The sequence below is a fragment of the Oncorhynchus tshawytscha genome, linkage group LG01 (assembly GCF_018296145.1).
Source record: "Oncorhynchus tshawytscha isolate Ot180627B linkage group LG01, Otsh_v2.0, whole genome shotgun sequence".
Lineage (NCBI taxonomy): Eukaryota > Metazoa > Chordata > Actinopteri > Salmoniformes > Salmonidae > Oncorhynchus > Oncorhynchus tshawytscha.
The window spans coordinates 829449-854729 of record NC_056429.1 but is presented as its reverse complement, the minus strand read 5'-3'; the positions used below and the strand labels follow the sequence as shown (position 1 = coordinate 854729).

General features: G+C 43.3%; 1 protein-coding gene across 2 annotated transcripts in view; it reads left to right on the top strand.

The window, feature by feature from the left end:
• Nucleotides 1–23808, top strand: part of usp3 (ubiquitin specific peptidase 3) — a 29211-nt gene extending 5403 nt beyond the window's left edge. The window contains exons 2-14 of one of the 2 annotated variants that reach the window (XM_042325720.1): nt 1667–1720; nt 1916–2059; nt 2690–2773; nt 5250–5331; nt 8237–8319; nt 9031–9144; nt 11164–11277; nt 12353–12571; nt 14562–14668; nt 14772–14852; nt 17237–17469; nt 20830–20897; nt 23374–23808. In XM_042325720.1, coding sequence (XP_042181654.1) covers nt 2031–2059; nt 2690–2773; nt 5250–5331; nt 8237–8319; nt 9031–9144; nt 11164–11277; nt 12353–12571; nt 14562–14668; nt 14772–14852; nt 17237–17469; nt 20830–20897; nt 23374–23548 — 1389 coding nt within the window. In that variant the 5' untranslated portion in view covers nt 1667–1720; nt 1916–2030 and the 3' untranslated portion in view covers nt 23549–23808. Of the gene's footprint in view, nt 1–1659; nt 1721–1915; nt 2060–2689; nt 2774–5249; nt 5332–8236; nt 8320–9030; nt 9145–11163; nt 11278–12352; nt 12572–14561; nt 14669–14771; nt 14853–17236; nt 17470–20829; nt 20898–23373 lie in introns of both variants that reach the window. The other variant, XM_024405704.2, reaches the window with a different exon arrangement.
• Nucleotides 23809–25281: the final 1473 nt, after the last annotated feature.

Below are 25281 nucleotides of genomic sequence, written 5' to 3'. Positions count from 1 at the left end.
GCAGTTGCAAATGAGAACTTGTTCTCAACTAGCCTACCTGGTTAAATAAAGAGAACTTGTTCTCAACTAGCCTACCTGGTTAAATAAAGAGAACTTGTTCTCAACTAGCCTACCTGGTTAAATAAAGAGAACTTGTTCTCAACTAGCCTACCTGGTTAAATAAAGAGAACTTGTTCTCAACTAGCCTACCTGGTTAAATAAAGAGAACTTGTTCTCAACTAGCCTACCTGGTTAAATAAAGAGAACTTGTTCTCAACTAGCCTACCTGGTTAAATAAAGAGAACTTGTTCTCAACTAGCCTACCTGGTTAAATAAAGAGAACTTGTTCTCAACTAGCCTACCTGGTTAAATAAAGAGAACTTGTTCTCAACTAGCCTACCTGGTTAAATAAAGAGAACTTGTTCTCAACTAGCCTACCTGGTTAAATAAAGAGAACTTGTTCTCAACTAGCCTACCTGGTTAAATAAAGAGAACTTGTTCTCAACTAGCCTACCTGGTTAAATAAAGGTGTTCTCAACTAGCCTACCTGGTTAAATAAAGGTGAAATAAAAATTTAAAAAAAATACAAAATGAATACTCTTGTCAAACCAAAGGCCTTTGAAAATGGATTTCCTATTTTAAAACTATATTATTCCAAATCAATGTTTTGTGGGGGGAAAAATTGTGCTTGATTATAATTTTCCAGAAAAATAACATTTGCTGGTGTAACTTAAACAATTTGACATTTAATTTGCTAGGGTCAAAATCCCATTTCATTAGGAGTTTAAGTCCAAGTTTATTAAACAGTTAGGGATATGATACCACAGAGGTAGGATTAGACAGACATTTCAACCATTTAATTCTAAAAGCTCCCAGTAACGACTCAAAATCAATAGCCTGTTAACCTCCATGATCATAGTCTTTCACTAATTGTGATTTCCAAATATAATGTTTAATTCCTCCAAACAAATCTAAATTTAACAGAATTTACTTTTTTTTTTTTTAGGTTATTAGAAGAAAAAGTGCCCGACTTGGGTAAATGATTCTAGATAACCCATCTGTCTTGGACAAAAGAATTACAACCCAAACCATCAAACTATATATATATTTTTTAAATATTTTTTTAAAGACAAAAAAAAACAATTTTAACTGAGTTCGTCGTGAAACTCAAATTATGGCTTGAATTCACTTTAACGTTCAGGAGTTCAGTTTAATGCGACCACTCACTCCGCCATCTTGTCCCCAACCACATATCTCCACGTTACATCGCTTATTTACTGAGACAGTCGGGAAAAGTGGCCACCTGCTCTAATTAGCGATCTATCATGCTCCGAAAACCTGTGTGAGCCTAACTGGTGGGGAGGAAGCGTATTTCATGAACTGGAGGCACACACAGCTTGTAAAATAATCAGGATATCATTCTGCCAGGCAGGTGAAATATATAAAATATATATATTTTATATAAAGTAGCCTAGTATCCTCATTATTTTACAAGCTGTGTGTGCCTCTCGCCACTACTTTAATACGCATCGTGGGGAAAAATAAGTGGGGATAACACTGGTTCATAAGGAGCCAAATGTGGGCCAATGTAACCTCTGAAAACCCTACATACGGCGAAGAAGGGTTTGAGAGCTATGAATGTCCTAATGTTACATGGCGTCTAACGTCTCTTCTCTCTAGTTTGCAGGTCAAACAAAAGTCCTTGGGTATGTCTCACCTGTCTCAATGTGCATTGTGGGAGGTTAGTATTGACATGCAATCATTGTAGCTACTCGCAGTAGATAGTTGGTCATCTCTTTCGACAGTACCCATTCCAGCTTTTAGATGCGTATGAAGGTCCATGTGACTATTGCGAAAGTGATATTACCTTAACTGATGTAAAACTGTAGTTGAGTGCATGTGTTGTGTTTAATGCAGTCAACCGTTCTCTCTCCAGGTATGTGAATGCTCATGCTAAGCAGCACTATGAGGACAGCCAGAGTCAGGTGACGGGAGGTGCTGGTCAGAAGAGATGTGAGGAGCAGGAGAAGAACGCTCAGCACCTGGTCTGCATGGACTGCAGCAGCTACAGTCTCTTCTGGTGAGTGGACCACCTGGTCTGTAGCAGCTACAGTCTCTTCTGGTAAGTGGGCCACCTGGTCTGTAGCAGCTACAGTCTCTTCTGGTGAGTGGGCCACCTCGTCTGCAGCAGCTACAGTCTCTTCTGGTGAGTGGGCCACCTGGTCTGCAGCAGCTACAGTCTCTTCTGGTGAGTGGACCACCTGGTCTGTAGCAGCTACAGTCTCTTCTGGTGAGTGGGCCACCTGGTCTGTAGCAGCTACAGTCTCTTCTGGTGAGTGGGCCACCTGGTCTGTTGCAGCTACAGTCTCTTCTGGTGAGTGGGCCACCTGGTCTGTAGCAGCTACAGTCTCTTCTGGTGAGTGGACCACCTGGTCTGTAGCAGCTACAGTCTCTTCTGGTGAGTGGACCACCTGGTCTGTAGCAGCTACAGTCTCTTCTGGTGAGTGGGCCACTTAGCTTGATAGCTGTGTTTGCTAGACTAGTAGAGGCCATTGTGCAGTGACTTTACCTGAGAAGAACTGTGGCACAGGATTCAGAAACATCTTGGCCCTTGCGTACTTATTACGGCATAGTGACTCTACTGCATACAGCCAGTCCTGTCTCTCTGTTGTCACAGGTGTGGCGTTGACCTCTCTCTCTCTCTCTGTAGTTACAGGTGTGATGACTTTGTAGTGAACGACACCAAGCTAGGACATGTGCAGAAGGTGAGAGAGCATCTACGGAGTCTGGACAAGTGAGTATTCATTAGCAGGATGACCCTACAATGTCTTGTCATTTGCTACTGTTTGCCAACTGGGGTGTTTTCACTAAGAATCAAATGGGAGCAAATTGAACAGAACGTGGAGGGACCTAACTGAATTTGTCCAAGCAAAACCCTAATTTGTATTGCAAAATGGTTTCTGTTGCCAAACATTTTGCTCTAGTGTGCAACTCATGAATTTTAGGGCTGATCGCATTTAGTCGACTGGTCGTTTGTTTGGTCGATAGGCTGTTTGCTGGTTGACCGAGATTTCTTTTAGTTGAGCAGTCGCCCCAAAAATAAGCGTAAAAATATCATGGTGTTCAAGACAATTGCCTGATTGGCTCCTCTCTGAGTGGACTGATCCATTGTGGAGGCTGTGGGGATGGTACAGTCCATCATTCTTACACATGTGCTTCTGAAATTGTATATGGTTATACACTGCTCAAAAAAATAAAGGGAACACTAAAATAACACATCCTAGATCTGAATGAATGAAATATTCTTATGAAATACTTTTTTCTTTACATACCCCCCTTTTCATTCTTGGCTCATCGCTGCAACTCCCCAACGGGCTCTGGAGAGGCGACGAGTTTGCGATAGTAAAGGTTTGATCAACGTATTTGTTATTCAAATTAAAAGACCAATGAATACTGGCCTTTGTGTAATGATTGAACTCCCACCGCTTGTGGGACATTTATTCTGAAGGCACGTATAAATAACTGCACCGAGGACAGACGGTAACTGACAGGCTGACACACATCAGTTACAAGTAGTATCTAGCTAGAAATGCTTTTTAAATTCTAAGAAGGAAAGTAGACGAGGAATGTGTTCCAGCTAGAGTGGACATCTGTCTTCATTAGATTTTGAAAAAATGAAAACCTGCTCCAGAGCCCTCGGGACCTCAGACAGGGGTGAAGGTTCACCTTCCGACAGGACAACGACCCTAAGCACACAGCCAAGACAATGCAGAAGTGGCTTCGGGACAAGTCTTAATGTCCTTGAGTGGCCCAGCCAGAGCCCTTACTTAAACCCGATCGAGCATCTCTGGAGAGACCTGAAAATAGCTGTGCAGTGACGCTCCCCATCCAACCTGACCGAGATCGAGAGGATCTGCAGAGAAGAAGAAACTCCCCAACTACAGGTGTGCCAAGCTTGTAGCGTCATACCCAAGAAGACTTGAGTCTGTAATTGCTGCCAAAGGTGCTACAACAAAGTACTGAGCAAAGGGTCTGAAAATGTATGTAAATGTAATATTTTGTAATAAATTTACAAATAAATCAATCTGTTTTTGCTTTGTCATAATGGGGATTGAGTGTGTAGATTGAGGGGTGAAAAACAATCCTTTCTGTATGCACTGTATATGTTATCAAGGTTTAAGATGATTGTTTTAGTCAATAAAACATCTGTTTGTGCTTCTTGAGGTCAATTTGCTGATTTAAAAATGATTTGTAATTATGTTCCAGCCCCTGAACAATCCGCTGAAGAAAATAATCTCACGGCTGAATCTAGTTGATAATCCCTGATAGCGGGTGTCATTTGGGACAAAGCTCTATTCCACACAGCCTACTTATCATTAATGATATATCTAGTTGATAATCCCTGATAGCGGGTGTCATTTGGGACAAAGCTCTATTCCACACAGCCTACTTATCATTAATGATATATCTAGTTGATAATCCCTGATAGCGGGTGTCATTTGGGACAAAGCTCTATTCCACACAGCCTACTTATCATTAATGATACATCTAGTTGATAATCCCTGATAGCGGGTGTCATTTGGGACAGGCCTATTCTACACAGCCTACTTATCATTAATGATACTATCTAGTTGATAATCCCTGATAGCGGGTGTCATTTGGGACAGGCCTATTCTACACAGCCTACTTATCATTAATGATATATCTAGTTGATAATCCCTGATAGCGGGTGTCATTTGGGACAAAGCTCTATTCCACACAGCCTACTTATCATTAATGATACATCTAGTTGATAATCCCTGATAGAGGGTGTCATTTGGGACAGGCCTATTCTACACAGCCTACTTATCATTAATGATACATCTATAATGCAATGTCTTCCAGTTCTCCATTGGCTGTTGACAGACAGAAGCTCTCGTCTAACTGATATAATTTACATTATGAACTGGGTGGTTCGACCCTGAATGCTGATTGGCTGACAGCCGTGATATTTCAGACTGTATACTACGCGTATGACATAACATGTATTTTTCCTGTTCTAATTACATTGGTAAACAGTTTATAATGGCAATAAGGCACCTCGGGTTTGTGGTATGTGGCCAATAAACCACGGCTAAGGGCTGTATACAGGCACTCCGCGTTGAGTCGTGCTTAACATCAGCCCTTGGCCGTGGTATATTGACCATATACCACACCCCCTCAGGTATTATTGCTTAATTATAACGCTGTGTTTTTGTCAGTTGAGACTGAATGTTATTTATCTCCTACAGCTCTCCGCTGGCTGTTCACAGACGGACGAAGAGGAAACTTCTGGAAAGCAACTCTCCTACCAGTAAACTGTTGAAGGACAATGTGAGTGTTCCACGATTTGATTGGTTTTATTTGCCAGATGTAAAAACTAGATGTTTCCTGATCTTCTATCTCTCAGATACAGACACTTCAGAACAAACTTCCTTTAGATTGTTTTGTAGGATGTAGTGAAACTGTTATGCAATGTGTTTCTATGGGCTAATAGAAAATAATACATATTTTTATTTCTTTTGATCCTTCAAGTGGTCTTTAAAATTCTAAATCAAATAGCTAAATTATCCTTGGTTTGTCCTTAAAATAATTCCGTATGTTAGTAAAGTATTGCCCCCTTTATAATTTTCTCTACTTTTGCTTATTTTTGATACTGAATGTTATCCGATCTTCAACCAACACCTAATATTAGATCAAGGGAACCTGAGTGAACAAATAAAACAACAATTACATATTTATTTAAATAACAAAGCTATAAAAAAGTAATTGCAGCACCCAATGCCCCTGTGTGGAAAAAGTAATTGCAGCACCCAATGCCCCTGTGTGGAAAAAGTAATTGCCCACTTACACTCAATAACTGGTTGTTCCACCTTTAGCTGCAATGACTCCAACCAAACCCTTCCTGTAGTTGTGGACCAACCAAACCCTTCCTGTAGTTGTGGACCAACCAAACCCTTCCTGTAGTTGTGGACCAACCAAACCCTTCCTGTAGTTGTGGACCAACCAAACACTTCCTGTAGTTGTGGACCAACCAAACACTTCCTGTTGTGGACCAACCAAACACTTCCTGTAGTTGTGGACCAACCAAACACTTCCTGTAGTTGTGGACCAACCAAACACTTCCTGTAGTTGTGGACCAACCAAACACTTCCTGTAGTTGTGGACCAACCAGACACTTCCTGTAGTTGTGGACCAACCAAACACTTCCTGTAGTTGTGGACCAACCAAACACTTCCTGTAGTTGTGGACCAGTCTCATGTCTCTGAAGGAATTGTGGCCCAGTCTTCCATGTAGAACTGCTTTAACTCAGCAACATTTGTTGGTTTTCAATCATGAACTGGTCGTTTCATGTCCTGCCACAACATCTCTATTGGGGTTAGGTCTGGACTTTGACTAAGCCGTTCCTAAACTTCAAATTTGTTGCTTCTTAACCATTTTCATTTGGACTTAATTGTTTTGGATCATTGTCTTGCTGCATGACCCAGCTGGCTTCAGCATCACCTCCCAGACTGATGGATTGACATTCTCTGATACAGAGCAGAATTCATGGTTCCTTCTATTAAGTTGTCCAGGTCCTGAGGCAGCAAAGCCTCCTCAAACCATCACACTACCACCACCATGTGTTACCGTTGCTATAAGATTCTTCCTGTGGAATGCAGCGTTTGGTTTTTCACCAGGCATAATAGGACTCATGTCGTCAAAAATGTTATACTTTTGACTCATCTGCCCGTAGAATATTCTTCCAAGAGTTTTAATGATCATCCAGGTGCTTTTTGGCTATCTTGAGTCAACTTTTTTGGCTGAGATGGGTCCCACAGTTTGATCTGGAGAAAGCCATGCAGTCATAAACCAATGAAAGACTGAGTCATATTCATAGCCAATCAAATGGGAACAGAAGGGAATATAGCGTACGTTTTTAAGTATTACATTAAAATACATGAATAGTTTGTCTATGCATCAGAGACAGAGAAATAGAAACAATCTTTTCTGATTGGACAGCAAATAGCCAATAGAAATAGGTTGAGTTACTGACTGTCACTGGTGCTCTTTACTGCCCAGCGCCAGTCAGGTTCGAATAGGTTAGACTATTGTCTGTCACATCACGATGTCGTCACCATCGACGATGGCTGTCGGTCATCAATGATATTACCGTAATATCGCGACAACCCAAATGGCTACCAGTATAGACTGACAACCCAAATGGCTACCAGTTTACAGACCGTGACAACCCAAATGGCTACCAGTTTACAGACCGTGACAACCCAAATGGCTACCAGTTTACAGACTGTGACAACCCAAATGACAACCAACAAATGGCTACCAGTTTACTAGTTTACAGACTGTGACAACCCAAATGGCTACCAGTTTACAGACTGTGTGACAACCCAAATGGCTACCAGACAACCCAAATGGCTACCAGTTTACAGACTGTGACAACCCAAATGGCTACCAGTTTACAGACTGTGACAACCAAATGGCTACCAGTTTACAGACTGTGACAACCCAAATGGCTACCAGTTTACACAGTTTACTGTGACAACCAAATGGCTACCAGTTTACAGACCGGCTGGCTACCAGTTTACAGACTGTGACAACCCAAATGGCTACCAGTTTACAGACTGTGACAACCCAAATGGCTACCAGTTTACAGACCGTGACAACCCAAATGGCTACCAGTTTACAGACAAACCCAAATGGCTACAGACAGTTTTACAGACTGTGACAACCCAAATGGCTACCAGTTTAAATGGCTACCAGTTTACAGACTGACAACCCAAATGGCTACCAGTTTACAGACTGACAACCCAAATGGCTACCAGTTTACAGACTGTGACAACCCAAATGGCTACCAGTTTACAGACTGACAACCCAAATGGCTACCAGTTTACAGACTGTGACAAGCTTGTTATTAACTTCTTCAATTCCATTTAAACTGCTGAGTTTGACAACATACTGCAGGGTATAGATGGAATGTCTTTGTTGAAATGTGCAGTACAAGCTCAGTCTCTGTAGTGTCAGCAGAGCTCTGGGCTAGACGACAATGACAGTCTAGCTGCTGTAAACCCAGACTGACTGTTCTCGAAACAGTCTAGCTGTCATGTCTGCTTTGACACCCTCAGACTACTTATGATGGCTGCCCCAACTTCTGTAACCCTTCTAATAGAGGAATGTCAGTTTCCCTGTGTGTGCACTGTTGCTTCTTAATGGCTCAGCTATGGTCTCTCCTTCCTCTCAGGGTGGGGCCTCCGCTCTCTCTGCCATGGGATTACGTAACCTAGGCAACACATGCTTTATGAATGCCATCCTGCAGTCTCTCAGGTAAGTCCTTCAGGTGAGTTGTGGTTAGGCTTAGGTAAGTGTCTCCGGTAAGTCCCTCACGGCTGAGTTGTGATTAGGCTTAGGTAAGTGTCTCCGGTAAGTCCCTCACGGCTGAGTTGTGGTTAGGCTTAGGTAAGTGTCTCCGGTAAGTCCCTCAGGGGAGTTGTGGTTAGGCTTAGGTAAGTCTCTCAGGTAAGTCCCTCAGGGGAGTTGTGGTTAGGCTTAGGTAAGTCTCTCAGGTAAGTCCCTCAGGTGAGCCAAGGCCCATTATGGTCCCTGTTTGGAACTCAGGTGAGCTGTGTGGCTTAATAAGGCTCTGGTTCTGGCCTCTATATGGCCTCTGTTGTGTGGCCAGCCTCTGGCTCAGGGGTCTGTGGTCATGGCCGGCCTCTGGCTCAGGGGTCTGTGGTCATGGCCGGCCTCTGGGGGAAGAGGCTGGGTGTTAAGAAGCTGGGTTGGGTGGGGAAAGAGGCTAGGCCGGGCCGGTGGGGAAAGAGGCTGGGCCGGGCCGGTGGGGAAAGAGGCTGGGCCGGGCCGGTGGGGAAAGAGGCTGGGCCGGGCCGGTGGGGAAAGAGGCTGGGCCGGGCCGGTGGGGAAAGAGGCTGGGGGCCGGGCCGGTGGGGAAAGAGGCTGGACCGGGCCGGGCCGGTGGGGAAAGAGGGTGTGGGGGGGGGGAAGAGGCTGGGTGTTAAGAAGCTTTTTCTATTCCAGCAACATCCAGCAGTTCAGCTGTTATTTCATGGAGCTGCCAGCGGTGGCGCTGCGGAGCGGGAAGACTGCAGGGCGACGGATGTACCACACCCGCAGCCAGGGGGACACCAGTGTGTAAGGTCTTACGTGTGTGTGTGTGTTTTCAGGGCCTGAAGCTACATTTTTGGTCCACCAGCCACTGTGGCAGATCTACCAGCCACGCAGATTTTTACCAGCCAATATAAAACATTTCCATAAACCGTAACACTTTGTTTGTAAACCAATACATGTGGTTCTAGTATGAAGTAATGTGGTCTATTGCTCCATTTCTTTTAACCACTGGAGTCAGTCAGGGTGTGAGTCTGACCAGTAGCTGCTCTCTTCCCTCGACCCTGATATTCAGACATTGAAAAGAAACATATTTTGTGAACAAAATCTAAGTAGCCAAGAAACATGAGGACAGTCTCACTTCAGTAAACTTTAGTTTTGAGTAAATTAGACCCAACTTTTATGCCTTCTAAAAATGAATGTCTCACTCGGCACCCAGCCAGGCTGTGTTGCAGCGCGAGGTGGGATATAGTTTTTTGTGCCATTCATTTACCAGCTATTTAACAAAATGGCAGAAATACTTTAAACTGCTACTGCAGCATTTATTTTGCTCTACATGTGATCATACTTGACTATTTTATTCACAAATACGAGTGAAATGCTCCCACTGTTGTCCCCTGACCATCTGCCAACGTGGCTGGTGAAATGCTCCCACTGTTGTGCCCTGACCATCTGCCAACGTGGCTGGTGAAATGCTCCCACTGTTGTCCCCTGACCATCTGCCAACGTGGCTGGTGAAATGCTCCCACTGTTGTCCCCTGACCATCTGCCAATGTGGCTGTTTAAATGGACTTCCTACCCGCCAAAGCCTTAATCTACCCGCATGTAAGAGTCAAAAATACACCATAGGGCTGGGCGATATGGACCAAATATCATATCACGGTATAAAAATACACATTTAACATTATTTTATGTTTTTGAATAATATAAGTTAATGTGCTTTATGAGTAGCGCATGGCACTAGGGTGGCAACACATACAGCTCCAGTCAAACGTTTGGTCAAACCTACTCATTCCAGGGCTTTTATTTAAGACATCAAAACTATGAAACAACACATATGGAATCATGTAGTCAGCGAATAAGTGTTAAACAAATCTAAAATATATTTTAGATTCTTCAAAGTAGCCACCCTTTGCCTTGATGACAGCTATGCACACTTGGCATTCTCTCAACCAGCTTCACCTACAATGCTTTTCCAAGAATCTTGAAGGAGTTCCTACATATCTAATGTCCATTTCTCGTGTTTCTTGGGCTTGGTCTTTAGCCTTATTTTCTTATCTTCTGTATACCACTACTACCGTGTCACAACACAAATGATTGGCTCAAAAGCATTAAGAAGGAAATAAATTCTACAAATTAACTTTTAACAAGGCACACCTGTTAATTGAAATGCATTCCAGTTGACTACCTCATGAAGCTGGTTGAGAGAATGCCAAGTGTGCAAAGCTAGTTTTGGTGGCTTCATTATTCTACAATGTAGAAAATAGTGTGGGGGGGGGGACTTATGAGTAGGTGTCCAGACTTTTGACTGGTACTGTACATTGTAAGTGATTTCAATGGGTCTTTCTCCTTTCTCATTGTTTTATACTGTTCAACTTCAACCCAAAATTATATTCATCAGTTTCTGCATTTCCTGCACTCATTTGAGAATTTCTACACTGCATGTAGAGCTGCATGACATGGGCAAACAATTTATAGGCCTGTTTTTAACCAGATGTTGGAATTGCGATTTGACTTGTGATTTGACATGACAAAGAATTTAAATGCCAGAGGATTTATTGTGACAGGGTTGGAACCAAAGTGTTGATAAGTGTTTCTTAGGGGACCCTATAATCTTTGGCTACATGTTTTATCTTAGCTTTTTAATGTAGCTAACATATTCTTGCTTTGTGCATTCATCTTTGATTTAGAACATACTGTTGCACAAAAAAATATGATGATTGGTTTCGAGTTAGTGAGCAGCACAGAGGATGTTTAACTGAAGGAGTTGTGCTCTTGGAGGTTCCTGGTATTGACAGTAGTCCTATGTTTGTCTCTGTTTCCCAGGTCCTTGGTGGAGGAGTTGAGGAAGACCCTGTGTTATCTGTGGCAGGGTGGCCCAACAGCCTTCAGCCCCGACTCTTTGTTCTACGTTGTCTGGAAAATCATGCCCAGCTTCAGGTACTATGACAGACCTCTTCATTTCAGCAATGTCTGCTCAATGGGCTTTTCCCCTCCGATTTAATGTTGGGATCATAACGTAAGACGACTGATCTAGGATCAGTTTTGGCCTTTCAGAACATCTGTTAAGATTAAATAGACAGGTGGAGTCCTGATCCTAAATCAACATGCCTTCTCTCTCTTTGTGGCAGTGTTGTAATATTTAAGACCAACAATTGAGTGTCTCGTGTCAGATAGAATTTTATTCTCAGACATTGAGGACTGGTAATTTCTTCCCGAGACCAGTGGAGTAAAAACCTCCTATGAGCTCCCATTCAGTCAGCGCCTGCTTTGCCAGGCCAAATATCCTTTCATGACGTCTTATCACCTATTGAAACCTGAGCTTCCTATTTGTAACATTACTGTCCTTATATCCTCAGACTTTGTCTCGCTCGTCAGAACTTTAATTGGCTGGTAGGGAAGAGTGGGGGGGGGCACCTTCAGTCCATCTATTATAGATCTGTTAGTGTCATTTTATATTGGATCTCGATCTGCCCTCAGCATGTCTAAAGCAGCCTTAACGTTTGGGTCGCAGACATGTTCAAAACATATCACTGTTGAGTGGTAACGCTGATGTCCTTGACCCTTGACCCTGTGTTGAGTGGTAATGTTGATGTCCTTGACCCTGTGTTGTGTCCAGGGGGTAGGTAATGTTGATGTCCTTGACCCTGTGTTGAGTGGTAATGTTGATGTCCTTGACCCTGTGTTGAGTGGTAATGTTGATGTCCTTGACCCTGTGTTGAGTGGTAATGTTGATGTCCTTGACCCTGTGTTGAGTGGTAATGTTGATGTCCTTGACCCTGTGTTGAGTGGTAATGTTGATGTCCTTGACCCTGTGTTGTGTCCAGGGGGTAGGTAATGTTGATGTCCTTGACCCTGTGTTGAGTGGTAATGTTGATGTCCTTGACCCTGTGTTGAGTGGTAATGTTGATGTCCTTGACCCTGTGTTGAGTGGTAATGTTGATGTCCTTGACCCTGTGTTGAGTCCAGGGGGTAATGTTGATGTCCTTGACCCTTGACCCTGTGTTGTTCCCAGGGGGTACCAGCAGCAGGATGCTCATGAGTTCATGCGTTACCTGCTGGACCATCTCCATAGAGAACTACAGGGCGGTCTGAACGGAGCCAAGCACCCCGCTCTCCCCGTTCCACCGGATTCTGTTAAAGTGTCAGGAGACAACCCTACTCTGTCACAAGACGGGCTCCCGGTACCCCAGGACGAGGGGAAACTGCCCGCCGCGGGGGGAAAATGCTGCATGTAAGAACTTCCTTTCTCGTCTGATTGGATAGTAGTGTCTGTCTGGTGTTTCCATGTACAGGAGCCATTGGCCGGCCATGGTATCTGGATTTCAGATAGAGAAGCTGAACCCTGATGCATGTTTACCACAGCAGATGGCTTAGGACAAACAAGACCATTCTGAGTTATGTACAATCCCCTACCTATTTATTTAAACAGTAAAACAAATTAATTGGACTTTATACTCAATCAAATCAATCAAGTACAGAAACCCAGCCTAAAACCCCAAACCACAATCAATGCAGGTGTAGAAGCACGGTGGCTAGGAAAAACTCCCTAGAAAGGCCAAAGCCTGGTTCCTCTCTAGGTTTCTTCCTAGGTTATGTGGGGTGGCCAGTCCCCTTCTGGCTGTGCCGGGTGGAGATTATAACAGTACATGGCCAAGATGTTCAAATGTTCATAGAAGACCAGCAGGGTCAAATAATAATCACAGTGGTTGTAGAGGGTGCAACAGGTCAGCGCCTCAGGAGTAAATGTCAGTTGGCTTTTCATAGCCGATCATTAGGAGTATCTCTACCGCTCCTGCTGTCTCTAGAGAGTCCAAAACAGCAGGTCAGGGACTGAAACATTTTGAGGCGTCAGGATAGAATGTCACCTTTTAATTTGAGGGTATTTTCATATCTGTTTTACTGTTTAGAAATGAAGGTACTTTGTGTCTAGTCCCCCCCCTCATTTTTAAAGGCGTCATAAGTATTTTGACAATTTCACTTAGTGTATTAAAGTAGTCAAAAGTGTAGTATTTGGTCCCATATTCATATCACGCAATGACTACATCAAGCTGGTGACTACAGACTGGTTGGATGTGGTTAGTTTGGGTAGTTTCAGATTACTTTGTGTCCAATAGAAATGAATGGTAAATGTATTGTCATTTTGGAGTCACTTTTATTATATATAATAATAGAATGTTTCTAAACACTTCTACATTAATGTGGGTGCTACCATGGTTATGGATAATCGTGAATAACGATGAGTGAGAAAGTTACTGAGGCATAAGTATAATAACCACCAAAAATGCTAACCTCCACTGCTATTGTAATGGTGAGAGGTTAGCATGTCTTGGAGGTATGATATAAAATGCTAACCTCCACTGCTATTGTAATGGTGAGAGGTTAGCATGTCTTGGAGGTATGATATAAAATGCTAACCTCCACTGCTATTGTAATGGTGAGAGGTTAGCATGTCTACGGGTGTCGTCCAGGGGATCATCAGCCTAATTCAGCCACGAGCCGAGAGGTATTTCCATATATATTTAACTGAGGGGATGGTCAGGGGGCCTGAACATAATTACAATACATTTTTGGACTGCAAATTGTAAGAATCCCAAACCTTGCTTACATTTGTATAAATTTGTATACGGTCACTTGTCCTATATTTTTATTTAATCCTGTCCCCGCAGGAGGCCTTTTGCCTTTTGGTAGGCCGTCTTTGTAAATAACAATTTGTTGTTAACCGACTTGCCTGGTTAAATGAATTACTTATGTGTGGGATTACTTTGATCACATTTCCAAAATGTAAAAACACCTGTCGCTGATTTACGGGTGTTTTTAGTTTTATGTCCATTATAATTTCTTACGCATAACTTGGGGGACCAAATAAAATCACCTGTGGGCTAAAGTTGGCCCACGGGCCACCAGTTGGGGAACCCTGATGTAGTCATTGCGTGATGTAATATGGGACCAAAATAAAAATTTGAATTTGTCCAAATACTTGAGGGGGAATAGATGCATAAATTACTTTGATTTCTAAACGCTAAAACAGAGATGAAAATGGCCTCAAATAAAAGGTTTCTGTTGAGTGAGAATGCTGTCCAGCTGAATGCTGCGGTCATGTGAGAGAGGGGATAGAGCCTCTGTTTTCTACACCAATACTGTTGAAAGGAACATGTATTTCCACTACCACGTTGGAGACGCTTGCTGAAGTGGCTACTCTGAAGTCTGCTTTGTCTTTTCAGAAACGGCAGTTCTACTGTGGTCACGTCTATATTTGGCGGCGTTCTGCAGAATGAAGTCAACTGCCTGATCTGTGGGACTGAGTCTAGAAAGTTTGACCCTTTCCTTGGTAAGTTCTGTCCACTGTCAGTCCACCTTTAGGGGGTCAATTCCATTTCAATTCCGTCAAATCAGGAACTTAACAGAAATTCCAAATGTCCCCCGGCCTCCAGATCTGTCCCTGGATATTCCCAATCAGTTCAGACACAAGAGAGCCAAGGACCAAGAGCCTGGTCCTACCTGCACGTTACGAGGTGAGTTCTATTGTACCGTTGATGCTCTAATGTACTCAACTGTAGCTCTATTCTGCTGTTGGTTGTCAGACTGCCTGCACCTGTTCTGTTGTAGATACATATGACTGAGGAGTAGACTGGGCGTATCACACTCTATGTACTACCCATACAAGATGAGTTATGTTCTGTTGAACAGTGGTGGACGTAAACAAATGTATAGGTGTAGTTTAATATGCTCGGTCTCTGTCATAATGCGTGTTCTGTCTCTGTCATAATGCGTGTTCTCTGTCTCTGTCATAATGCGTGTTCTGTCTCTGTCATAATGCGTGTTCTGTCTCTGTCATAATGCGTGTTCTCTGTCTCTTGGGTCATAATGCGTGTTCTCTGTCTCTTGGGACATAGTGCGTGTTCTCTGTCTCTTGGGACATAGTGCGTGTTCTCTGTCTCTTGGGTCATAGTGCGTGTTCTCTGTCTCTTGGGTCATAGTGCGTGTTCTCTGTCTCTTGGGTCATAGTGCGTGTTCTCTGTCTCTTGGGTCATAGTGCGTGTTCTCTGTCTCTTGGGACATAGTGCGTGTTCTCTGTCTCTTGGGTCATAGTGCGTGTTCTCTGTCTCTTGGGTCATAGTGCGTGTTCTCTGTCTCTTGGGTCATAGTGCGTGTTCTCTGTCTCTTGGGTCATAGTGCGTGTTCTCTGTCTCTTGGGTCATAGTGCGTGTTCTCTGTCTCTTGGGTCATAGTGCGTGTTCTCTGTCTCTTGGGTCATAGTGCGTGTTCTCTGTCTCTTGGGTCATAGTGCGTGTTCTCTGTCTCTTGGGTCATAGTGCGTGTTCTCTGTCTCTTGGGACATAGTGCGTGTTCTCTGTCTCTTGGGACATAGTGCGTGTTTTGTTGGTACACCAGATACACCTCCAATTGACTCAAATTATGTCAATTAGCCCATCAGAAGCTTCTAAAGCCATGACATTTTCTGGAATTTTCCAAGCTGTTTAAAGGCACAGTCAACTTGGTGTATGTAAACTTCTGACCCACTGGAATTGTGATACAGTGAATTATGTGAAATAATCTGTCTGTAAACAATTGTTGGAAAAATTACTTGTCATGCACAAAGTAGTAGATGTCCTAACCGACTTGCCAAAACTATAGTTGGTTAACAAGAAATTTGTGGTGTGGTTGAAAAACGAGTTTTAATGACTCCAACCTAAGTGGAATGTAAACTTCAGACTTCAACTATAGATATATTCACTACATATAGCTCCTAGTATGGTGTTTGTATGTAGCGGCTACATTTCTTTCAGAATGTATTCATATCCCTCAGTCTTTCTGGGTAAGTCCCTAAGAGCTTTGCACACCTGGATTGTACAATATTTGCACATTATTCTTTAAAGAATTCAAGCTCTGTCTAGTTGGTTGTTGATCATTGCTAGACAGCCATTTTCAAGTCTTGCTGATTTTAAGTCAGAACTGTAACTAGGCCACTTTGGAACATTCAATGTTTTCTTGGGAATCAACTCCAGTGTAGATTTGGCCTTGTGTTTTAGATTATTGTCCTGCAGAAAGGTGAATTAATCTCCAAGTGTTTGGTGGAGAGCAGACTGAACCAGGTTTTACTCTGGGATTTTGCCTGTGCTTATAGCTGTATTGTTTTATTTTTGTCCTTAAACTCCCTAGTCCTTAATGATGACAAGCATACCCATAACATGATGCAGCCACCACCATGCTTAAAAATATGAAGTGGTACTCAGTGATGTTGTTGGCTTTGCCCCAAACATAAAACTTTGTATTCAATATATAAAGTTAGTTTCTTTGCCCCAGTTTTACTTTAGTGCCTTGTTGCAAACAGGATGTATGTTTTGTAATATTTTTTATTCTGAACAGGCTTCCTTTTCACTCTGTCATTTAGGTTAGTATTGTGGAGTAACGACAAGGTTGTTGATCCATACGGTTTTCTTCTATCACAGCCATTAAACTCTGTTACTGTTTTAAAGTCACCATTGGCCTCATGGTGAAATCTCTGACTGGGTTCCTTCCTCTCCGGGGAGATATTTTCAAAGTGTATTTTTTTTAACCTATCTACCAATAGGTGTCTTTGTCGTTCAATCTGTTTGAAATTCACTGCTCGACTAAGGGACCTTACCATTATCTGTATGTGTGGGGTACAGAGATGAGGTAGTCATTCATGTTAAACACTCTGTGGGCAACACTACTAGCCCACAGAGTGAGTCCATGCAACTTATTACGTAACTTGTTAAGCAAATGTTTTACATTTACTTACTTATTATATTTTACTGTTTGAACTTATCCATAACAAAGGGGTTGAATACTTATTGACTCAAGCCATTTCAGGTTTAAATCCTTTCTGGTTTAGTGTAATCCACGACATCTCTCTGTCCCTGCTCTTCTTCAGACTGCCTGTGTAGCTTCACTGACCTGGAGGAACTAGACCAGGCAGAGCTCTATATGTGCCACAGGTGTAAGAAGAGACAGAAATCAACCAAGAAGTTCTGGGTCCAGAAGCTGCCCAAGGTGTTGTGTCTGCACCTGAAGAGGTTCCACTGGACATCCTACCTGAGGAACAAAGTAACCACCTATGTCGAGTTCCCTCTACGAGGCCTGGACATGAGGGGGTATTTACTACAGGTTAGCACTAACCCTTAAACCTCTGGGGAGGGGGTATTTACTACAGGTTAGCACTAACCCTTAAACCTCTGGGGAGGGGGGGGAGGGGGTATTTACTACAGGTTTGCACTAACCCTTAAACCTCTGGGGAGGGGTATTTACTACAGGTTAGCACTAACCCTTAAACCTCTGGGGAGGGGGTATTTACTAACCCTTAAACCTCTGGGGAGGGGGTTTTAGCACTAACCCTTAAACCTCTGGGGAGGGGGTATTTACTACAGGTTAGCACTAACCCTTAAACCTCTGGGGAGGGGGTATTTACTACAGGTTAGCACTAACCCTTAAACCTCTGGGGAGGGGGTATTTACTACAGGTTAGCACTAACCCTTAAACCTCTGGGGAGGGGGTATTTACTACAGGTTAGCACTAACCCTTAAACCTCTGGGGAGGGGGTATTTACTACAGGTTAGCACTAACCCTTAAACCTCTGGGGAGGGGGTATTTACTACAGGTTAGCACTAACCCTTAAACCTCTGGGGAGGGGGTATTTACTACAGGTTAGCACTAACCCTTAAACCTCTGGGGAGGGGGTATTTACTACAGGTTAGCACTAACCCTTAAACCTCTGGGGGGGTTAAAAGTCAACATGTGAAATTATTTTGGTCCATTTTTATTTAGAATTTTAGGACCCCTTAAGGTATCAATACAATAATCAATGATAATTTATCCTGCGGATTTGAAGTGTCTGTATCTACGAGATGGATAGAAAGCTCAGTGTTTTTTTGTTTGAAGTGTCTTTATCTAGGAGGTAGGTAGAAAGCTCAGGAAGTGTTTTTTTTTTTTACATGGACGTGGCCAAAAGTTTTGAGAATGACACAAATATTAATTTCCACAAAGTTTGCTGCTTCAGTGTCTTTAGATATTTTTGTCAGATGTTACTATGGAATACTGAAGTATAATTACAAGCATTTCATAAGTGTCAAAGGCTTTTATTGACAATTACATGAAGTTGATGCAAAGAGTCAATATTTTAAGTGTTGACCCTTCTTTTTCAAGACCTCTGCAATCCGCCCTGGCATGCTGTCAATTAACTTCTGGGCCACATCCTGACTGATGGCAGCCCATTCTTGCATAATCAATGCTTGGAGTTTATCAGAATTTGTGGGTTTTTGTTTGTCCACCAACTTCTTGAGGATTGACCACATGTTATTAATGGGATTAAGGTCTGTGGAGTTTCCTGGCCATGGACCCAAAATATCGATGTTTTGTTCCCCGAGCCACTTAGTTATCACTTTTGCCTTATGGCAAGGTGCTCCATCATGCTGGAAGAGACATTGTTCATCACCAAACTGTTCCTGGATGGTTGGGAGAAGTTGCTCTCGGAGGATGTGTTGGTACCATTCTTTATTCATGGCTGTGTTCTTAGGCAAAATTGTGAGTGAGCCCACTCCCTTGGCTGAGAAGCAACCCCACACATGAATGGTCTCAGGATGCTTTACTGTTGGCATGACACAGAACTGATGGTAGCGCTCACCTTGTCTTCTCCGGACAAGCTTTTTTCCGGATGCCCCAAACAATTGGAAAGGGGATTCATCAGAAAAATAACTTTACCCCAGTCCTCAGCAGTCCAATCCCTGTACCTTTTATAGAAGATCAGTCTGTCCCTGATGTTTTTCCTGGAGAGAACTGCCTTCTTTGCTGCCCTTCTTGACACCAGGCCATCCTCCAAAAGTCTTCACCTCACTGTGTGTGCAGATGCACTCCCACCTGCCTGCTGCCATTCCTGAGCAAGCTCTGTACTGGTGGTGCCCCGATCCCGCAGCTGAATCAACTTTAGGAGACAGTCCTGGCGCTTGCTGGACTTTCTTGGGCGCCCTGAAGCCTTCTTCACAACAATTGAACCGCTCTCCTTGAAGTTCTTGATTATCTGATAAATAGTTGATTTAGTTGCAATCATACTGGCAGCAATGTCCTTGCCTGTGAAGCCCTTTTTGTGCAATGCAATGATGACGGTATTGGTTCCTTGCAGGTAACCATGGTTGACAGAGGAAGAACAATGATTCCAAGCACCACCTCCTTTTGAAGCTTCCAGTCTGTTATTCGAACTCAATCAGCATGACGGAGTGATCTCTAGAATTGTCTTCGTCAACACTCACACCTGTGTCAATGAGAGAATCACTGACATGTCAGCTGGTCCTTTTGTGGCAGGGCTGAAATACAGTGGAAATGTTTTTTGGGGATTCAGTTAATTTGCATGGCAAAGAGGGACTTGGCAATTATTTGCATTTCATCGGATCACTTTGTAACATTCTGTACTATATGCAAATTTCCATTATACAAACTGAGGCAGCAGACTTTCTGAAAATGTTTGTCATTCTTTTCGACTGGACATTTAACCCCTTTTTTTGGCACAAAAACTACCTTCATACTTCCATTCATAAAAATAAAAAAACTTTTATCCTCAGACGAGTCCCGTGACACTTGTGGGGGGGGGTTGTTCAAGAGTCATCTTTCCACAAGGGGGTGATATTAGTGTGTAAACGGTTCGGACGCTACAGACCAGAAGTCATCAGCGTTACGGACTTCAGACCCCTGAGTCCCTGTGGGGGTCTTTTAGCGAAACAGAGAACACCTTCGTGTTCGTGAGAGTCATCTCTCCATGGTCTCCATGGTTTGCTGCTGGCAAAGCCTTAAACACCCCTACCCTATGGACTGGTACTTACTAGAGGTGAGACCTGACCCTATGGACTGGTACTTACTAGAGGTGAGACCTGACCCTATGGACTGGTACTTACTAGAGGTGAGACCTGACCCTATGGACTGGTACTTACTAGAGGTGAGACCTGACCCTACGGACTGGTACTTACTAGAGGTGAGACCTGACCCTACGGACTGGTACTTACTAGAGGTGAGACCTGACCCTACGGACTGGTACTTACTAGAGGTGAGACCTGACCCTACGGACTGGTACTTACTAGAGGTGAGACCTGACCCTACGGACTGGTACTTACTGAGACCTGACCCTACGGACTGGTACTTACTGAGACCTGGCCCTACGGACTGGTACCTGAGACCTGGCCCTACGGACTGGTACTTACTGAGACCTGGCCCTACGGACTGGTACTTACTGAGACCTGACCCTACGGACTGGACCTACGGACTGAGACCTGGCCCTACGGACTGAGACCTGGCCCTACGGACTGAGACCTGGCCCTACGTATCATCTCTGAGGAGTGGACATGAGTAGGTGATAATCCAAACACTAGGAATTTCCATTGGATGCGATTTAATGTCTGTGAAATGAGCCTCAAAAATCCTTATGTCAAAGGCTGAAGGCTTCAGATGTCTGGAGAAATGTTCTGTTTTGTTGTGTTTGAGCAGCCGGAGGAGGCATTACCTGACCGGTGGCTGTATGACCTGGTAGCTGTGGTGGTGCATCATGGGTCAGGGTGAGTACTGATGCTCTCTCAACTGGGTTATAATGGCTGTTTACACAGGCAGCCTAATTCAGATTTTTTTTCCACTAATTGGTATTTTGACCAATCACATCCAATCTTTTTCAGCTATGATCTGATTGGTAAAAAGACCAATTAGGGGGAAAAAATTATCAGAATTTGTCCTGCCTGTGTAAACGCAGCCAATGTTGCAAGATGTTTTTCAAGTACACCACTCTGTAGTTCCCTCAGTTGGTGGTGTTCCTGCCTGATGAGCCAACTGAACGTGTCCCCATTAATAGCTGATCATTGCATAAAGGCAGCCAGCAGGGTCATGTTCATTGGGGCAAAACATTTTGAGAACAGAAAATAAGCATTCGCTTTGCTTAAGGTACTGCGTAGGGTTGGGAGGGACCTCACGATACTACTGATATCACTATACTAAGATGACGATACGTATTGTGATTCGATGTTCCAACCGATTTGCTCACCATAGATCTACTGCAGAGGGACAAGGGAGAGCACTGAGAACATGAGTTTCGGTTAGTTATGGAAGTGCTGGAAACACATTTGCTCCCTATTTTAAAAAAAGATGGAGAACCAGCTTTAAAGAAAAAATACTGGCGTTTTGGTGCAGGTACAGCCAACTAGCGGAAAAATAATATTGCAATATTGGTGGCAGGGTAGCCTAGTGGTTAGAGCGTTGGACTAGTAACCGGAAGGTTGCAAGTTCAAACCCCCGAGCTGACAAGGTACAAATCTGTCGTTCTGCCCCTGAACAGGCAGTTAACCCACTGTTCCACTGTTCGTCATTGAAAATAAGAATTTGTTCTTAACTGACTTGCCTAGTTAAATAAAGGTGAAAAAAATTAATTCAGGATGGAACATCAATGCGAGCTGTGGCAAGAAGGTTTGCGGTGTCTGTCACCGTAGTGTCCAGAGCATGGAGACGCTACCAGGAGACAGGCAGTACATCAGGAGACGTGGAGGAGGCCGTAGGATGGCAACAACTGAGCAGCAGGACCGCTACCTCCGCCTTTGTGCAAGGAGGAGCAGGAGGGGCCGCACAGCCCTCCATGTGCTCGCCAGAGGTAGCCTGACTGCCATTTGGTACTGAGATTCTCATTGATGCTATGGTCCCGCCCGTTCCCCAGACCTGAATCCAATTGAGCACATCTGGGACATCATGTCTCACTCCATCCACCAACGCCACGTTGCACCACAGACTGTACAGGAGTTGGCAGATGCTTTAGTCCAGGTCTGGGAGGAGATCCCTCAGGAGACCATCCGCCACCTCATCAGGAGCATGCCCAGGCGTTGTAGGGAGGTCATACAGGCACTAGGCAGAGCCTCATTTTGACTTGTTTTAAGGACATTACATCAAAGTTGGATCAGCCTGTAGTGTGGTTTTCCACTTTAATTTTGAGTGTGACTCCAAATCCAGACCTCCATGGGTTGATATTTGATTTCCATTGATAATTTTTGTGTGATTTTGTTGTCAGCACATTCAACTATGTAAAGAAAAAAGTATTTAATAAGAATAATTCATTCAGATCTAGGATGTATTATTTTAGTGTTCCCTTTATTTTTTTGAGCAGTGTATATACACATTACACAGCCTGTAGAATATATATACACACAGCCTGTAGAATATATATACACACAGCCTGTAGAATATATATACACATTACACAGCCTGTAGAATATATATACACACAGCCTGTAGAATATATATACACACAGCCTGTAGAATATATATACACACAGCCTGTAGAATATATATACACACAGCCTGTAGAATATATATACACACAGCCTGTAGAATATATATACACATTACAGCCTGTAGAATATATATACACACAGCCTGTAGAATATATATACACACAGCCTGTAGAATATATATACACACAGCCTGTAGAATATATATACACACAGCCTGTAGAATATATATACACACAGCCTGTAGAATATATATACACACAGCCTGTAGAATATATATACACACAGCCTGTAGAATATATATACACACAGCCTGTAGAATATATATACACACAGCCTGTAGAATATATATACACACAGCCTGTAGAATATATATACACACAGCCTGTAGAATATATATACACACAGCCTGTAGAATATATATACACACAGCCTTAGAATATATATACACAGCCTGTAGAATATATATACACACAGCCTGTAGAATATATATACACATAGCCTGTAGAATATATATACACACAGCCTGTAGAATATATATACACACAGCCTGTAGAATATATATACACACAGCCTGTAGAATATATATACACACAGCCTGTAGAATATATATACACACAGCCTGTAGAATATATATACACACAGCCTGTAGAATATATATAACTTTAGCAAACCCCCTCCCCCGTCCATTACTAGTTGGTCTGACCCTGTTTCACTCTGTTTTCTTCCATTCAGTATCTTTTAAAATCTGTTTTAATTGTGTTGGCAGGGTTGGATCGGGACATTACACAGCGTATGGAAAACGGGAGGGTCGCTGGTACCACTTCAACGACAGCACAGTGACTCTGACTGAGGAGGAGACGGTGGTTAAAGCCAAGGCTTACATTCTTTTCTACACAGAGAGATCTGACAAAACTACACCTGAGACTGACACCAGGCGTTAACCTGACTTCAGACCGTTCCCGACCCCAGACTGACTTCAGACCGTTCCCGACTTCAGACCGTTCCCGACCCCAGACTGACGGCAGACCGTTCCCGACCCCAGACTGACGGCAGACCGCTCCCCAGACCTACCTCATCACCAGGACAAGACCTTTCCTCTCAGCCTGAATCACGTCCTTAAAGCACACAACCAAATTGCTGCTTGATATTTGAGTTCTGTATGAAAGAGGAAAAAATGGGTCTCAAAATGGCAACCTATTCTCTATGTCTCAAAATGGCAACCCTCCATGGAGGTGATCTGTCCTGATGGTGAACATGTCCTGCTGTCCTGAGGGTGAACATGTCCTGGTGGTGATCTGTCCTGGTGGTGAACATGACCATATCCTGGTGGTGAACCCGTGTCCTGGTGGTGAACATGACCATGAATGGTGAACATGGTGGTGATCTGTCCTGATGGTGATGACCATGTCCTGGTGGTGATCTGTCCTGACATTCCTCCATGGAGGTGATCTGTCCTGATGGTGAACATGACCATATCCTGGTGGTGATCTGTCCTGAGGTGTGAACATGACCATGTCCTGGTGGTGATCTGTCCTGATGGTGAACATGTCCTGGTGGTGATGACCATGTCCTGGTGGTGAACATGACCATATCCTGGTGGTGATCTGTCCTGGTGGTGAACATGACCATATCCTGGTGGTGAACATGACCGTGTCCTGGTGGTGATCTGTCCTGATGGTGAACATGTCCTGGTGGTGATCTGTCCTGATGGTGAACATGACCATGTCCTGGTGGTGATCTGTCCTGGTGGTGAACATGACCATATCCTGGTGGTGAACATGACCGTGTCCTGGCGGTGAACACCAAGGTTCAGAAAATGTGTATATTTCTTTCTTGAGTCTATTGGTCTTCTCTGTCTAAGCCAGTTGGTAGTTTTCTATTTTCAACTAAATGTGATTTTAGGCATTAGAACTTGACTGATGTCTTGATTTTTAAATGATATATAGTGACTGAGTGTACCCTCTTGATCAGAACCAATGTGGACATGTATCAACATTCTGTAATATGTTCTCTTGATTTTCCTGTTGCAACCTTTTCCTCGGTCTGTCTGCCACTTCAGACTAGATGTTTTATTAAATAGGATGAAGAGATTATAGAAATGGTGTCATCTGTATGAAAAAAAAAACATGCAGATCAATGGAATCTGTTTTTACAAAACTTTGGAATATTCAGGTCGTATCATCGTACCTCCTTGAAGAGCATAGTTAGAACAACACGTGTTTAGATTATTCCATATAAACCTATTAAACCACTATCCTTCCTCATATTAAACACGATGCAGCTCAATGGAATCAGTGTGTTTGTTTTAGCCCTCAGAAAATGCTACCGAAGTTATCAACACAATGTAAACTCAACAAAAAAGAAACGTCCTCTCACTGTCAACTGTTTATTTTCAGCAAACTTAACATGTGTAAATATTTGTATGAACACAAGAATCAACAACTCAGACATATAAACTGAACAAGTTCCACAGACGTGACTAACAGAAATGGAATAATGTGTCCCTGAACAAAGGGGGAGGGGTGGGGGTCAAAATCCAAAGTAACAGTCAGTATCTGGTGTGGCCACCAGCTGCATTAAGTACTGCAGTGCATCTCCTCATGGACTGCACTACTAGATTTGCCTGTTCTTGCTGTGAGATGTTACCCCACTCTTCCACCAAGGCACCAGCAAG